This window comes from Colobus angolensis, unplaced genomic scaffold (assembly GCF_000951035.1).
Source record: "Colobus angolensis palliatus isolate OR3802 unplaced genomic scaffold, Cang.pa_1.0 Scaffold17, whole genome shotgun sequence".
Taxonomy (NCBI): domain Eukaryota; kingdom Metazoa; phylum Chordata; class Mammalia; order Primates; family Cercopithecidae; genus Colobus; species Colobus angolensis.
The window spans coordinates 5,005,217-5,020,874 of record NW_012114821.1 but is presented as its reverse complement, the minus strand read 5'-3'; the positions used below and the strand labels follow the sequence as shown (position 1 = coordinate 5,020,874).

The following is a 15,658-nucleotide window of genomic DNA, read 5'->3' as shown; positions in this document are numbered from 1 at the left end:
TTGCCTAGCTTCTAAGTGTGTCACTTTCTCTTTAATCATCTTTCTTTCCATTGTTTTTTCTCCTCTCTTTTCATCTTCTGCTTCCCTTAATGTATCTGGTAGGTATATGTAACTCACTAGAAACTACATTGCTGGAAAAAAAAAATTCTTCTAATTCTTTCCTAAGTTATATCCATCTCATTTCTGAGTTTTTCTCATTCAGGTTTATGTTATTCTTTTGTACTTTTTCTTCCTGTCTTTTAGCTCTTCACGGGTTTTTGTAATTTTTATCAGCTTTTGAGCATGTTCTTGTACGTTATCTCGCTGTTTATGTTTTCACTAGGATCACTTTACATAGAGTTTGGCCATAATCCTTTCCTGTTGACCATCTTTACATGAAATTAGTTTTCACGAATGTTTAGGAGAAATGATTCAGGATAGCTCTTCTAATTCTAGTAAATCTACACACCGTATTCTGTGTTTTTGGTTGGTACTCAAGAATATAAGAAATTACTTTCGAGACCACTTAACTCTGTTCTCCTCCCCCAGTTTCAGCCAGACCTTCTCTTTCGTTGGTTCTGCTATCTCACCTCTGTTCCTAGCAGCTTCTCCACAGGTGAGGCTTTGTTCTAGAGGAATTACTTGCACTCATCATCTGCTATTGGAACATAAAGACTCCTCCACATATCAACTGCTGTTCTCAGCTTGGCCCACTGAGCTGTCCAATGAGTACCTTCTGGCTGTCTGGGGATTCCTAGGTGTGTGTTTCCGGCTTCCTTTTTTTTTTTTTTGAGACGGAGTCTCGCTCTGTCGCCCAGGCTGGAGTGCAATGGCCGGATCGCAGCTCACTGCAAGCTCCGCCTCCCAGGTTCACGCTATTCTCCTGCCTCAGCCTCCTGAGTGGCTGGGACTACAGGCACACGCCACCTCGCCCGGCTAGTTTTTTGTATTTTTTGGTAGAGACAGGGTTTCACCGTGTTAGCCAGGATGGTCTTGATCTGCTGACCTCGTGATCCGCCCATCTCGGCCTCCCAGAGTGCTGGGATTACAGGCTTGAGCCACCGCGCCCGGCCCCGGCTTCCTCTTGTGCAGATGGTGAAACCGTGTCGTTATTAGTGGTTTGTCCACTTACATTTTGGGGTCTGTGGGGATACTCTGGTATCTGGTTTTGCTGTATATTTTTGCCTATGGGTATCTGGTTTTTCTATTCTAGTTGTTCAGTCTATGTGACTGAATAGTTCATATGTTCAAAACCTATGACAGTTTGTCACCATCTTCCAGGACTTCTAATTTTAAACATAAAATTCCAAGAAATCAGAGATTTCAAGTATTATCAGGATCATAGGAAAAGAATATCCTATTTTGTGGGTGAAAAGTTGACTTCTCTTACCCTAGGCTAGTAGATATCTGCCAAGTATCTGAAGATAAGGGAAATAATTTGCTTTCTGATGTTTCATTTAGAAACAATTTCTAAAATTCACTTAGAAACCAAAATAATATATCAAAACGGTGCTCCACAAAATCTTTTTCTTGTTATTTTTTATTTTGAAAAACATCGAGCCTACAGAAAAGTTACAAGAAGAGAAATGAAGATCTGTATCTCTTTATCTAAAGCCACTTTTTTTTTTAATAATTTTAACTTTTATTTTAGATTTAAGGGGTACATGTGTGTGTTTATTACAAGAGTATACTGTGTGATGCTGAGGTTTGGGAAATGAATGATTCTGTCATCCGGACAGTGAGTGTGGTAACCAAGAAGTGGTTTTTCACCCCTTGCCCCCTCACTCCCTGCCTTCTTGAGTAGTCCCCCGTGTCTGTTGTTGCCACCTTTATGTCCATGAGGACTCAGTGCATACCTCCCACTTATATGTGAGAACATGCCGTATTTGCTTCTCTATTCCTGCGTTCATTTGTTTAGGATAATGGCTTCCAGATGCATCCATGTTGCTGCAAAGGCCATGATTTCATTCTGTTCTATGGCTGCAGAGTATTCCAGGGTGTATATGCACCACATTTTCTTTATCCAATTCACTACTGATGGCCACTTAGGTCAATGCCACATATTTGGTAATGTAAATAGTTAAAGCCACTAATTTTTAATAATTTGACATTTTTACTTTATTTCTCTCTAGATTCACATTCACATTGTATTTTTTTTTTCCTTCACCCTATTAAAGTAAATGCAGGCAAATTATTTTTCACTCTTTTTTGAAACAGAGTCTCGCTCTGTTGCCCAGACCAGAGTGCAATGGTGCGATCTTGACTCACTGCAAGCTCCGCCTCCCAGGTTCATGCCATTCTCCTGCCTCAGCCTCCCAAGTAGCTGGGACTACAGGCAGCCACCACCACGCCCAGCTAATTTTTGTTTTTGCATTTTTAATAGAGATGGGGTATCACTGTGCTAGCCAGGATGGTCTCCTGACCTCGTGATCCACCCACCTCAGCCTCCGAAAGTGCTGGGATTACAGGCGTGAGCCACTGCGCCCAGCCTGATCTTCACTCTTAAATGCTTCTGCATTTATTTCCTAAGAACAAGAATTTCCTGCTATAATTTCAATTTCATTCTCATACTCAATATATTTGTCATTGATACAATACTATTATCTTATAGTATTCAATTTCCTCAATTGTCCCAAAAAAAAGTCTTCTTTTTTAAATGTAGGATACAATTAAGGATCATGCACAGCATTTGATTGTTATATCTCTTCAATCTCCTTTAATCTAGAACATTCTTCTCACCTGCTTTCATAAAATAGGAATTATAACATTTACTTTATAGAGTTTTTACAAAGATTAAATAGAAATAATGCCAGAAAAAAAGTGGCTAGCCCAGTCTTCATACACAACATGTGACAATGTTCAATAAACATTAATTATCTTCCAGCTGTCTATGGCCCACACTGAATCCAGGATCCCAGTTTGTACAACAGCTATCCGGGTTGCTGTGAATTTTTTAAGCGGCGTTTAACTTCAGTAACCGTAATTAATGTGAGTCCATGCCTGAGAATCAAATTGGGTCCACATGTGGTCCCCCGTTAGATGTCTCTGAGACTGTTAGACTGTGAGCTACAGGGGGTCGTCTCCCAGTTCCCAGAGGCCACGAATAAGCCTCTGCCACTGAGTTTAAAGCCGCTTCGCTTAAGGGCGTAGCAATGGTCTCGTGCCTCCTCAGACTGAACTGAATATAACAAGGCATCCTCCATGGACCAAGCTCTGAGAGGTTCTTCGTGCCTACCTTTTCCTCCATAAAACTTGACCTGGTTTCCTCTGTAAGACTTACCTTCGAGATTCGCTGTCTCTTTCTGCCACATGCTATGTGAACAACCAGTCAGAGCTCCTACTCACTGTTGTTAATAAAAGGACATCTCATGAGTAACCACTATGTGCCGTGACCAGAAATCAGGCAAATCACATTTACAGACCACTCGTGACCATAATTTGGGGTCAGGCGAGCCTCACATTTACAAACCACTCGGTGACCATAATTCGAGGTATGATTTGGTTTCATTTTAAAAGATAGAAGAAGGTATTCCCAGACTACAAGTCCCAAATTGCAATTTTGCTCATTTTTCTCTCTGACCTCAGAAGGGCAGAGACAATACCCTCGTCTGCTCTATAACAAAAGGCAGAAGCACAATAATAACAGGACAAAATAGGTCTGCATTGAACATGTAAATTCAAACAACCAAAACACAAAAAGCCAAGCTTTCCCCTTGGAAGCCTTCCCCACTGTTCCTCAGGAATAAGACGACCCCAGCAGGCCGTGGGAGAAACCACGGTCACCATTCCCTCACTGCTAGCCTGGAGTCCACATGCCAAGACATACCCCTGGTGTAATATCCAGTCCCAAGTATTCCAGGGGCAGGTGCTGGGCACCATTTATTCTGCCAAACTTCCTTCTTGGGCAAAAGAAGTCAGAACCTATGTCACCCTCTGTCTACTGATTAAAAAGAAAAAATGCAGTTGAGTGGTATAAAGGTGTTTACAAACAAACAAAATCCATTTCATCAGACATTTTTAAGTCTTGGTATAATTTTAAATCCTCTTGACTTTTTCATATTCTAATGTGTCCAACCCTAAATCTCTTTTTCTACCTTTGTGAATAATATAAAAAGAATATTTTACCAAGTACTAGCACTATACAAGAAGCTCACGCTGACTATTTGAACTGCAGAGGGTGCAGAGAGCAAACTCTATGGAGGGCGTCTGCTAGGGACTGAGCTGTGTTCCCCCTTCCCCAGCAGCATCTACTGAAGGCCTAACCCACAATGGGACAGCTTTAGGAGGTGTGGCCTTTGGGAGGTAATGAGGTTTAGAGGAAGCAATAGGGGTGGAGCCCCTCTATGAGATGAGTACCCTTGTAAGAAGGGGTGGACACCAGAGCTCCCTCTCTCCTCCACGTGGGGTCGCAGCACGAAGGTGGCCATCTGCAAGCCGGGAAGAGGGCCCTGCCTCACCAGAAAATCACCATGGCTGACACTCTGATCTCAGACTCCCAGTCTCCAGAGCTATGAGGAAATAAATCTTGATTGTTTAAGCTGTTCTGTCTGTGGTATTTTGTTAGGGGAGTCTGAGTTGGCGGACAGACTCCACACTGCCTCCAAATGAATGCTTCATAATTTGGCATAATCAATCTATGAAATCTTTTTTTTTTTGTTTTTTTTTTGAGATGGAGTCTCACTCTGTCACCCAGGCTGGAATGCAGTGGCGTGATCTCGACTCACTGCAACCTCCGCCTCCCAGGTTCAAACAATTCTTCTGCCCTCAGCCTCCTGAGTAGCTGGGATTACAGGCATGCACCACCATGCCCAGCTAATTTTTGTATTTTTAAAAAAGACAGGGTTTCACTATGTTGTCCAGGCTGGTCTCAAACTCCTGGCCTCAGGTGATCCGCCCGCTCTGGCCTCCCAAAGTGCTGAGATTATAGGTGTGAGCCACCACACCCAGCCAATCTATGAAATCTTATCTCTAATCAGTCCTAATGTTACAACAAATATAAACTTCCACTTCTTCCACACTCCACCTCCTTATAGATATCATCAGACTTTGAAGGAAAACTTGATCATCACAGCTAATTAGATGTCTAAAGAATCACAGCATTTTTTACTTGAAAAAATGCAGTAATTCCTACATTCCACTAACTTAGAATGACCTGCTGGTAAATGAGTACAAAATAATAAAGAGTGAGAATTAAATCATCTAGATAAAAAGTACTTTTATTACTTTCAGACACATACAGTAACTCTCTGTTAACAAAGTGCCCAGGAGATGTCTCAGGCAGCTTGAGTTAATGAATGACAAGTGAGTTACAAACAGCAAACAGCAGGCATCAAGGGATGGGGGTTGCTACACTGTATCTAGGACCCTGATGTGCTAATTAAAATTAGGGAAGTGCTTACCATCACTGAGATCCTGCAGGAGATTCTCCTGGCAGGAGAAATCCAGCTTCACGGTGATGTTGATTGCGAACGTGGCCACCTTCCCAGGCTGCAGAGGGAACTGAGCAAGGGTTTCTTCCAGCTTCCAGCTCAAGAAGTCACCACACAATTTTTCTATAATAATAACAATGACAGTGATGAGGATGTTGTAACTGAGGGAGCATGGGACTTACCAATCCCCTGGAAGATTCTGACGCATTCTCAAATGCAAAAGAAAACGAAGAGCTTTTAAAATGTGTAAGATCACAGTGACAAGAACATTGCAGAACCAGGAAGTGTTGCAAGGCAATCACCCCTGTTTATGAACAAGGCACAGGGAGGAGGAAGAACAGTCCATCTCTAGAGGCACCCAGCTCAAGCCAAGCCATCTTGATGCCTTAGTGAGCAACTTCTTCTCATTGACCAAATTTATACTGTTTGGCTCTTATGAACTAAATCAGAGTTAAACTAAATTTCTCCACAATGAATATTTGTTGTATTACATCACCTTAAAGAGAAACAGATCCAAGTGTAGTAGGGAAAGTATATATTCAATATGAGACACCTCTTCAGAAAAAGAGAATACAAAATCAAAACCCAGGCGGGACGCTTTGGCTCATACCTATAATCCCAGCACTTTGAGAGGCTGAGGCGGGGTGAATCACTTGAGATCAGGAGTTCGAGACCAGCCTGAACAACATAGTGAAACGCCATCTCTACAAAAAATAACATAATTTAGCCAGTGTGGCAGCGGACATCTGTAATCCCAGCTACTCAGGAGGCTGAGGCAGGAGAATCGCTTGAACTTGGGAGGCAGAGGTTGCAATGAGCCAGGATTGCACCACTGCACTCCAGCCTGGGCAGCAGAGTGAGACTCCATTTCCAAAAAAAAATATCAAATCACAGAATTAAGGACAGCACCTTGGGAAAGGCCTCCTGGAAGAGGTGTTTCCCTTGCTTTCGTGTACATACACCGTGGTCTTTAATTAAAAATTCTTCAATGTTAAGTCACATGGCCTTGACTTTGGTGCCTTTTTGACACTGACTAACTCAAGTACCATGGAGACCAATGATCCCTTGGAGTCAAGGTTTCTTCGTGTGTAAGATGGGGACAACAATTAATGCACCGCAGAGTCATTTTACAGATTCAACAAAGTACTATCTAAAAGCACCAAGAAGACCACAGCATTATAAGAACCTCAGGCAATACGGGAGGAAGGAGGACAGGGAGGAGACACAGGGAGGCCATTGCTGGTGCCCCCTGAAGTAGCTGCGTCTCTCCCCAGCTCCAGTTCCTAAAACCCAGGCACAGTATGACATGCTACCTTGACATCCACCGAAACTGGGAGGGCTCCAAATGGCCTCACCACAAGTCCTTCCTGACTCTGCTCCTGCAGATACAGGGTCCCTCAGCCAGGCAGGCTTCCTAGGCGTGGAAAGCAGGTGCAGCCCTGTGTATCCTGAGCAGTGGGTGTTAGTTCCCTGCCAGTCTGGGAAGGACTGAAATAAGCCGGTCACATCCTCCCCAGAGAGCCAGGGGCAGCCCTCCCTCTCCATACCCCAAAGCCCGCCTCCCCCAGCCCCCGGGCAGCTGCTGTCTCTGTTCCTGAGTGCAGCCCCACGTGGCCCTACATGGCATGGAATCCTCCTTCCCCAGCTATGAGTGTCTGTGACCAATGAACTGCTGTCAGGTGCACATGTCCTGTGTCACATGCTAGGTGCCTGGCTGTCCCCACATGGTAAGGCAAGAAACCCTCCTGACCATCACAGGGGACAGGAAGCCATGAGTATGGGGCCCTCCTCCTACCAGGAAGGGCCCAGCTTCCAGGCTCTGAAAAGGCCCTCCTCTTGGTGCCCCTCCAGCCTAGGAGGCAGGAGCGACTTGCTGCTTTCCCACCATCCCTTTCTGGGAACCAGTTCTCTAGGCTGAGCATCTTCGGTCTGAATAGGGAGACAATTTTAGAGAGATGAAGTCACTTATCCACGCTCACAAACGATGGAATCAGTCTAGAATCCGAGATCCAAATGATTCCAAAGTCACATTCACCTCCCGCATGAAGATATTTCATGGTGACGTTCAAATATGAAGACCTGGTCAGAGAACCCAGAAATGAACCTCACAGGAGCTCAGTGGAAGACGGAGAGCTTGACCAAAATCCCCAGGAAAGAAAAAAGATACGTGTGTGCTACCTCCAGAACACCAGGACAAACTGAGCTGCAAAATAAGCAGACATATTCCTGGCCGGAGGTGTGCTCGACCATGGCACAGTCCTGCAGAACTGGCCAAGCTCCCTCTGGAGCACATCTGACAGATGGTGTTTATGTCTCCATGTTTCCTTAAAGAAGGATACTAACACAGAGAGACAGATCCAGGGGACAGCGTCCTTGAAAAGTGTTTACAAACCACGTCACATTCATTTATTTACTTAGTCATTCACAGAACACCTCAAATGTGCCAGACACTCCACGTGTTACCTCACTTAATCCTCCCAACAACCAGTGAAATCATGGAAGGAGGTTAGCATATGTAACAGGTCATTCAGCTGTCAGTGGAAGACTTGGCACATATCAGATGCTCAATGAATATTAGCTGCTCATCGGCATCACCCAGTCTACCACCTTAGATGGTGTTCAGATGCTTTGTAAACTGATACTATTACAGTATTTTAGAATGATCTGGGAAAAGATAGACGGCTGGGAAAAGGATGATGGAATTGTTGAGCAGTCAACTTTAATGACAGCCTGAGGAATGAATCCCTACGTTCATATGATTTCGAGAAGCTGTGGGCTGGGTGCAGTGACTCACGCCTGTAATCCCAGCACTTTGGGAGGCCAAGGTGGGCAGATCACCTGAGGTCAGGAGTTTGAGATCAGCCTGGGCAACATGGTGAAACCCCGTCTCTACTAAAAATACAAAAATTAGCTGGGCGTGGTGGCGGGCGCCTGTAGTCCCAGCTATTCGGGAGCCCAAGGCATGAGAGTCACTTGAACCAGGAAGGTGGCGGCTACAGTGAGCCAAGGTCACGCCACTGCACTCCAGCCTGGGCAACAAAGCAAGACTCCATCCCAAAAACAGAAGAAGCTTTGGCCGTTGGAGGAGATTCTTACAGGAATTTAGCGACAGAAAGGGAAATGGAGAATTGGAGGGAAGTATTATCCAAAACTCAAAGTGGGAGATGGAATGGGTCAACAAGAATCACCTAAAGTAGAAGAAAGTACATCACATCCGATTATAGCCACTCTAATTACAGGATAAAAATCTAAACACTTCAGTCAAGCTTTGGGGGCAAAGGGTACAAAATGCTGGTCGCTTTGGTATTTCATGATGATAACAGGTTAGTGAACTCTCTGTTTGGAAACCCGCTTCAACACACAACATTTGGCCCTCGGCTGCTCAGGGGAATGTGTGGATACTCACATATGTGATTTATCCTTTAGAAGGTAAGTCACTCAGTCAGAGAAAGAACAAAGATCTGTCTCCAAATGGGAAAAAGACTTCAAAGCCATCTTACAGCTGAGAAAGCAGAAGGAAAAGGAGAGTCTGACACGAAATCACATCATCAATTGGGTTGCTGCTTTCTTCCCACTCCTTCAGAAGGGCTCTGACGACATCTTGGCTAGGTAAGTGACTTCCTTCCTTCCCACCTGCTCTCTCAGGCCGTGCCAGTTCTCTGCCTACTTAACGTGACCTCCTCTGTGCAGGGCTCCCGGGCAGGCCCACCTGCTTCTGCTCGGTTGCCACTCTACGTGTATTCTGAGAATCTACCCTCCCACGAGACACTGGAGTCCTTTCCACTGTGCTCTTCTGTAGGTGCTGACACATCTGTGGGCCGCTGCAGAAACTGTGGTTAAACACAACTGAAACTACAGGCCTGGGTTCAAACCCCAGATCCTCACCGTCCTAGCTTGCCCTTGGCTGTGTTACTTTCCTGGGGTCTCAGCTTCCCCTTCTTTTACAAGTAAAGCGGGGAGAAATACCAGTACCTACTTCCAGGGCTGCTGTGAGGGTTAGCGGGTTTAAAACATATAGAGTACTTAGGACAGGGCATAGGGTCCACTGAGTCTCAGTTAAGTGTTTGCTCTTATAATTATTCAGGTTTGGCAAGAAGACCACCAATGATTGGGGCTCGTAGCCTTCCATGCCTGCTACTTCCTGCTACTCCCATTACGGGATAGTCCCAATAAGCGTTCAGGTGTTTGAGCTCTCCCTCTGTGCCAGGCACTGTCTGAAGTTCCTACACTAAGGACAGAGGAGGCATGAGCATCAGCCACAGTGCAGAGTAGTTAGCTTACGGCAAACCCTTGGCTCCTTCTAAAATCTCCATATGCCAGCATTATCCACATCATACGAATGAGCAAACTAGAGTTCAGAGAGATCAGGCAGCTTTCCTAAGCCTTCAAAGCTAGGATGTCCCGGAGTCAAGAAGTGAACCCTGGCCCTCACACCCATTCACCGTGCCTCTGTCCTCTGGCAGCTCAGAACACAGTTGCTGCCTCTTGTCCATGCTGCAGCGCTCACACCGACCTGGGCCTCTTCTGCGCTGAGCTAACCTGTCCACCTTCCTTCTACTTCTCCTCCAATGGCACTCGGAGGTGCCATCCTGACAATACTACTTTAGACTCACCTTGGTTTGAAAAGAAGCCTCCCCAAACAGGAGCCAAGGAGTGGGAAAAAGGACCCCATGCAGTATGAGCGCACAGGGAGGGAGGAGAGAAGCACGCGTCCTTTCAGAAGCTGACATCTGGTGATGCCTCCAATAGACTTCTAGCACAGGGGTCCCTGAATATGCCGAATGCTTTCTCAAGTCCAGACCTCTGCTCCCTCATGTGCCCACTACCAGAAATGTCTTCCCCTACCTTCTCTGCCTGGCTGGATTTTCTAGAGCTATTTAATACCCGGGTCCAGGGTATCTACTCAGATATGCAACCATCCCACCCCTTGCTCTTAGGCTGGAGGCCCTCCTGCCACGCCTGCAAACACCTGCACATGCCTCCAGGACAGACTCCAGCACTCTGCACCCAACTGTGTGAGTTGATCTTTCTGTTTGTAGCTATCACTGTGATGTGAGTGTGAGGAGAACTGCATCACTGTCCTTTGGCAAAGTAAGTAGTCATTCTTCAGATAAATATTTATTGAGTGTCTCCTGTGTGTCAAGCTCTGTAGTGGGCACAAAAAAACACATCAGTGGGCACACAGGCCAGTGACCACTCTCCCGGGGCTCATGGTCTGACGGAGGAGACGGAAATTAGGCAGGAAACTGGACACCAGACAAACTCCCTGGAGAGACCACCATTCAGACACGACCTGAGGGAACAGGAGGGCTCGAGGAGGTTCAGAAGAAGGAGAGTGACCCTGTGTGACTAACTCTGGACTTGCTCTCTGCATTCACACGCTCCCCGGCACACGCAATGGATTTGACATTTCACTCAAAACTCCTCACACACAGGGCTCTTGCTATCTTCTTCCTCTATAATAATCTATGGAACATAAAGATTTTAGATGTTTGCTGATAATTTCTTTTATTCTTGGAGCACTAACCTAGTCCTCTATCTGCTCTGCAGCACTGTGATGAGACTTGGTTTTTACATTCTATTACTGCCCACCTCATTCATTCAATGGACACTTACTGCGGAGCTTTAAAATATCCTCATGGCAGGCACTATGCTAGGTTCTGGGGACAGAGATAAAGAAGATGCAGCCCCCACCCTCTGGGGAGGTTGTCTCTGATTGTAGGAAGAAATGGTATGGGGGCTACAGGAGAAGCCCCCAAAAGCTGGGACCAGATGAGAGATGAGGCTTCTCTCAATCTAAAAATTTCTGTAAAATGTACAATACCATTACACAAACAACAGGCTCAACAACTGCTTGCTGAATTAATTGCCCAAGCCAGGGCAGCATATAACTGAAAGAAGACTTGCTGTGAAGTAAAAGGTGAACCTGCTAGGGTCCCAGACCTCTATAAAATACCTCGTTCTTTCAGCTATCAGTCTAGTGTATCAGGACTGTACAACTAAATTCAAACACTATAATTACAGCACTATCCTTGCCTGTTGGGATGGCTTTTCATTTCTTAAACGTGCTTCAACTGAGAGATGAACCTTGTCAAAACGGACCGTGAACGCCCACCAGGCTTCCCCATGGTCATGGCTGCAGGATGCATCAGACACCCAGATCAGGAGGAGTGGCTTGTAATGGGAGACATGAAACTAAAGAAATACCACCTGCTAAACACAACCCAGAAGGAAGAGAAGGGGGAGGAGACAAACATTTAGCATGCTAGTTACTGTTACTTCAATCACCATCACCAGCCATCTAACCTCTGTGGGGTACTTCCATAAAGCAGGTACTAAGACCTGTACATCTACAGACTCATTAAATCCACACACTGACTATCTGAATAGGTCCTGCCATCACACCCATTTTAGGGAAGCTGCTCAGGCCATGCAGAAGTGGGTATAGCCAGGACTCAATATTCTGCTCTACAACCCACTCCTTAATAAGTTCACTGGCTTAATCCTAAAAGCCTGTGAAATCGTGCTGTAGTTCCATTTTAAGAAGTGTACTTTTTTCCTCATTTTTTTACGGAGACATGACATACCAAAGACCCCGAACAACTCACTGGGAGTTTGATGTTCAGGAGCTCCCAAGTGGCAGGCCAGACGTCTTCATCCCCTCAGCCCTCCCTGTGTTATTTATTTCCCATCCATGCTCCTGAGGCGCTGAACACGTCAGGACTCACAGAACTCATTAAAAGGCATTTCACTTTGTCTTAAGATCAGCTTGTTTTGTAAACTTCTCCAGCGTGACCCTAGAAATGTGTAAAATGCTGAACCGTACCAGAAAGCCGCTGCAATCGTGTATACGAGGGGGCAGCAAGTTGAATGACTTTTAGTCATTCAGGAATTTCAATGTCTTTCCAGGAGACACACCAGTAAACCCATTCACTGTGGTTAGTCAACATGCAGCAGAAATAATACAGGATGTGCAGTTGGAATTCAGTTCAATTCAGTGCACACGTCTGCCTCCTACACTGAGCCGTGAGCTCCTCAGGACAGGGTTCATGTATTATTCATGTGCCTGCATGCTGACTGGCATGTCAATGTGATGTAAATGTTTGATTGTTGAATAATACAAAGCCAAGTGAGGTAAGTGTTATTGTAACAGAATATAAGCAAGGCAATGGACAGTAGAAGTGGCATAATTAATTCTACTTGAAGGGCTTGGGAAAGCTTTCAGGAGGCGGCAGTGGATGGAACTGCAAATGAGGGATAGACTGGGATGCACAGAGGACGTCTGGGAGTAAGCAAAGTTCCGAATACATAAAAGTGTGTTCAAAGACAGCCGGAGTACAAGGGCTGTGGCAGTACATTCCGCACTCCCCAGGGCAGAGCCCTGGATCGCATTCACCTGGGTGTCCCCAGTGCCCGACACGATGGCCACCATGTCGGAGGTGCTCAGTACGGGCTGCTGAGGAGTCCACCAAAGGCAAGAGCAGCTGGCAGCCATAAAAACAGACAGACGGGGAGCACCAGAGGGAGCAACCACTCCAAAAAAGAGCAGAGAGGACGATCCCTCTGCTGCCCCCGCCCTGCCCACTGCTTTCACGGGACACCTTGCACCTGTTCACCACTGAGCCTCCCATTACTCTCAGAGCTCCAGGATGACTGTGGTCCTGCTCCCTAAGCCACAATACCTAAAACACAGTGGGTATTGGGGAAGTGTGCAAGAAAGAAAGGGAAGGAAAAAGGCAGGCAGCCAGCCACAGGATGGATTTCACTGAATGCTGGGCTAAGAAACCAGGGATACGAAAATGATTTCAGAAAGGTTTTAGAAAGGTGACAAATGAGTTGACATTTTTATAAGATGACAATGGCAGCAGCATCAAAGATAACAGCACCTTATAGGAGGAACTAGCATTTACCAAGCCCTAACTAATGCCAGGTACTGTATTAAGTGCCTTACATGTAGTATAACAACCAGAAGAGCTATGGAGTACCAGCTCCACTAGGAGGGGACAATGGTCACAGACACAAGTAACTTGGTCCAGGTCACCCAGCCAGTAAGTGGCAAAGCCACAACTCTAACAATAGTCCGTCTGATCCTAAATATTATAATGTTGACCATCATAAGTAAATTGAAGATTGAGGGAGGCCTGACCTAGGGGCTTCCCGACTAGTCTGCTGGCCTGGCTACCCGGAGCCGGCTGCCGCAGCTGTCCTCGGCTCCATCTCCACCTCTGTCCACGCCCAGATATGCAAGTGGGACTTGGTGTCAAAACTGAAGCAGAGATTGGAGAAACTGAATCCTTTCCCCCACTCCCCAAGACGCTCCACTCTATGACAATACCAAGAAGTAGAAGCCACTTTTCTCCAAGACTGATTTCTAAAACTTTGCCCTGCCTTGCCATATTTTTTTTTTTTAAGAAAAGAATTATATAAAAATAGCCTAATAAAAGCACCTCGGAAACCGACCAGACCAGAAAGTTAGAAAGCCCAGTAGGGTGGGTAGCTCTCATATAGCACTTCAGCCAGCTTATTACCAAACCCCTCGGGTCCTGAGAATTGCACGAGTCACAGGTTTCCCTTTGTCAGCAGGAGCCAACCGTCTCCTCCCCATCGGCGCTGCTCATGGCCTCCCAAGGTGCTTCTCGCACTCTTGCCTTTCCTGGGCACTGCCCGTGGCCTCCCAAAGTGCTTCTCGCCCTCTTGCCTTTCCCGGCTTCCTTCCCTGTGTAATGAGCAGAGCTTATGCTGACTCTACTAAGTGGCTTCTAGTTTGGATTTGCTATGGTTTTAACGCAAGCATAACTTTATTCATCCGGGGAATTGTTACATTTCACCATCCCAGAAAGTCTGAGAACAAGGGGAAAGCTAAGACAGTTTCTGAAACATCGTAAGGGAAAAAAAAAAAAAAAAAAAAAGGCCGGGCACGGTGGCTCAAGCCTGTAATCCCAGCACTTTGGGAGGCCGAGACGGGCAGATCACGAGGTCAGGAGATCGAGACCATCCTGGCTAACCCGGTGAAACCCCGTCTCTACTAAAAATACAAAAAACTAGCCGGGTGAGGTGGCGAGCATCTGTAGTCCCAGCTACTCGGGAGGCTGAGGCAGGAGAATGGCGTGAACCCGGGAGGCGGAGCTTGCAGTGAGCTGAGATCTGGCCACTGTACTCCAGCCTGGGTGACAAGAGCGAGACTCTGAAAAAAAAAAGGAGGGGGAGGGAAGAGAGAGACAGAGAGAGAGAGAGAGAGAGATGAAGCCAGGAAATGTAGACAAAGGCACCTGTCTTCCTCAAGTGGGCACGCATTTGCTTATTTCGAGTCAGCCTTAACAATTTGGATGTTCTGGTTTTCCAGGCCCTGGCAGACTAAGGAAGCCAAACCATCAGTCCTGGGACTGCAACTAAACAGCTAGTCCTACCCCACCCTATGCTAAGCACTGTGTTAGGTCTTCCAGAGACAGGAGCGCGTGTTCTGGGATGACCGAATGAGAGAGGGACTGGATCCTGGTAACTGTCCAGATGAGAACACCAAGCCTCCAGCAGTCGGTCAACTGGCTCAAGACAAGTCACACAGCTAATAATATGAGACGCCAAAACCCACGTTCTTGTCATCACGCTAGCTGAACAGGGCTGTGCCAGACAACCCTCACCGACAGAGGCAACGAGCAACAGCGACACCCACGAGAGAGAGAGGAAAACCACACAGAAACCGAGAGGGCACCAGGCCGGCCTGTTCCACCTACACAGAAGCAGCAGAGTGCAAGAAGAGATTCGACTCTGCACCCCCAGGCCGTGCCCAGGCCACTAACTGAGGAATGTTCAAAGTCCCACCTTCAGAATCCTACTATTTCCAAGTATAAGGTATGCTCAGAAGATGTCTAACCACACTGCTTATTTGTGTATTAAGTGTTGTAGCTTAAGAGTGACATATTCAAATAACAAGCAAATCCACACACATGGGAACAGCTTATTCCCCTCTGATGCCAAATAACCAAGGCATTTATAGCTAAGAAATAAGAGATGAAATTCACAGTGCAGAGATGATTTTTCTGTAGCCATAGCACTGTGGAAAGCTGAAGAGCTTGGTCGTCTGATTTAAGATGTGTTTGCACCTTCAAAGTGGGCCTTTCTGTTTTCCCCGTTCCCTACTGTGGCACAGAACGGGGCGTCTGAAGGGGCTTTGCAGAATCCTACACAGTAACACGCTGCAGGAATAACAAGAGAGCCATCAACTGACAGTGGAGCATCTGTCACCAATTTTT

General features: G+C 46.2%; 1 protein-coding gene across 1 annotated transcript in view; it reads right to left on the bottom strand.

The window, feature by feature from the left end:
• TRAPPC9 (trafficking protein particle complex 9) overlaps nucleotides 1-15,658 on the bottom strand; it is a 727,471-nt gene that overhangs the window by 514,265 nt on the left and 197,548 nt on the right. The window contains 1 exon segment of the mRNA XM_011938129.1: nucleotides 5,379-5,531. Within this exon segment, the coding sequence (XP_011793519.1) occupies nucleotides 5,379-5,531 (153 nt within the window).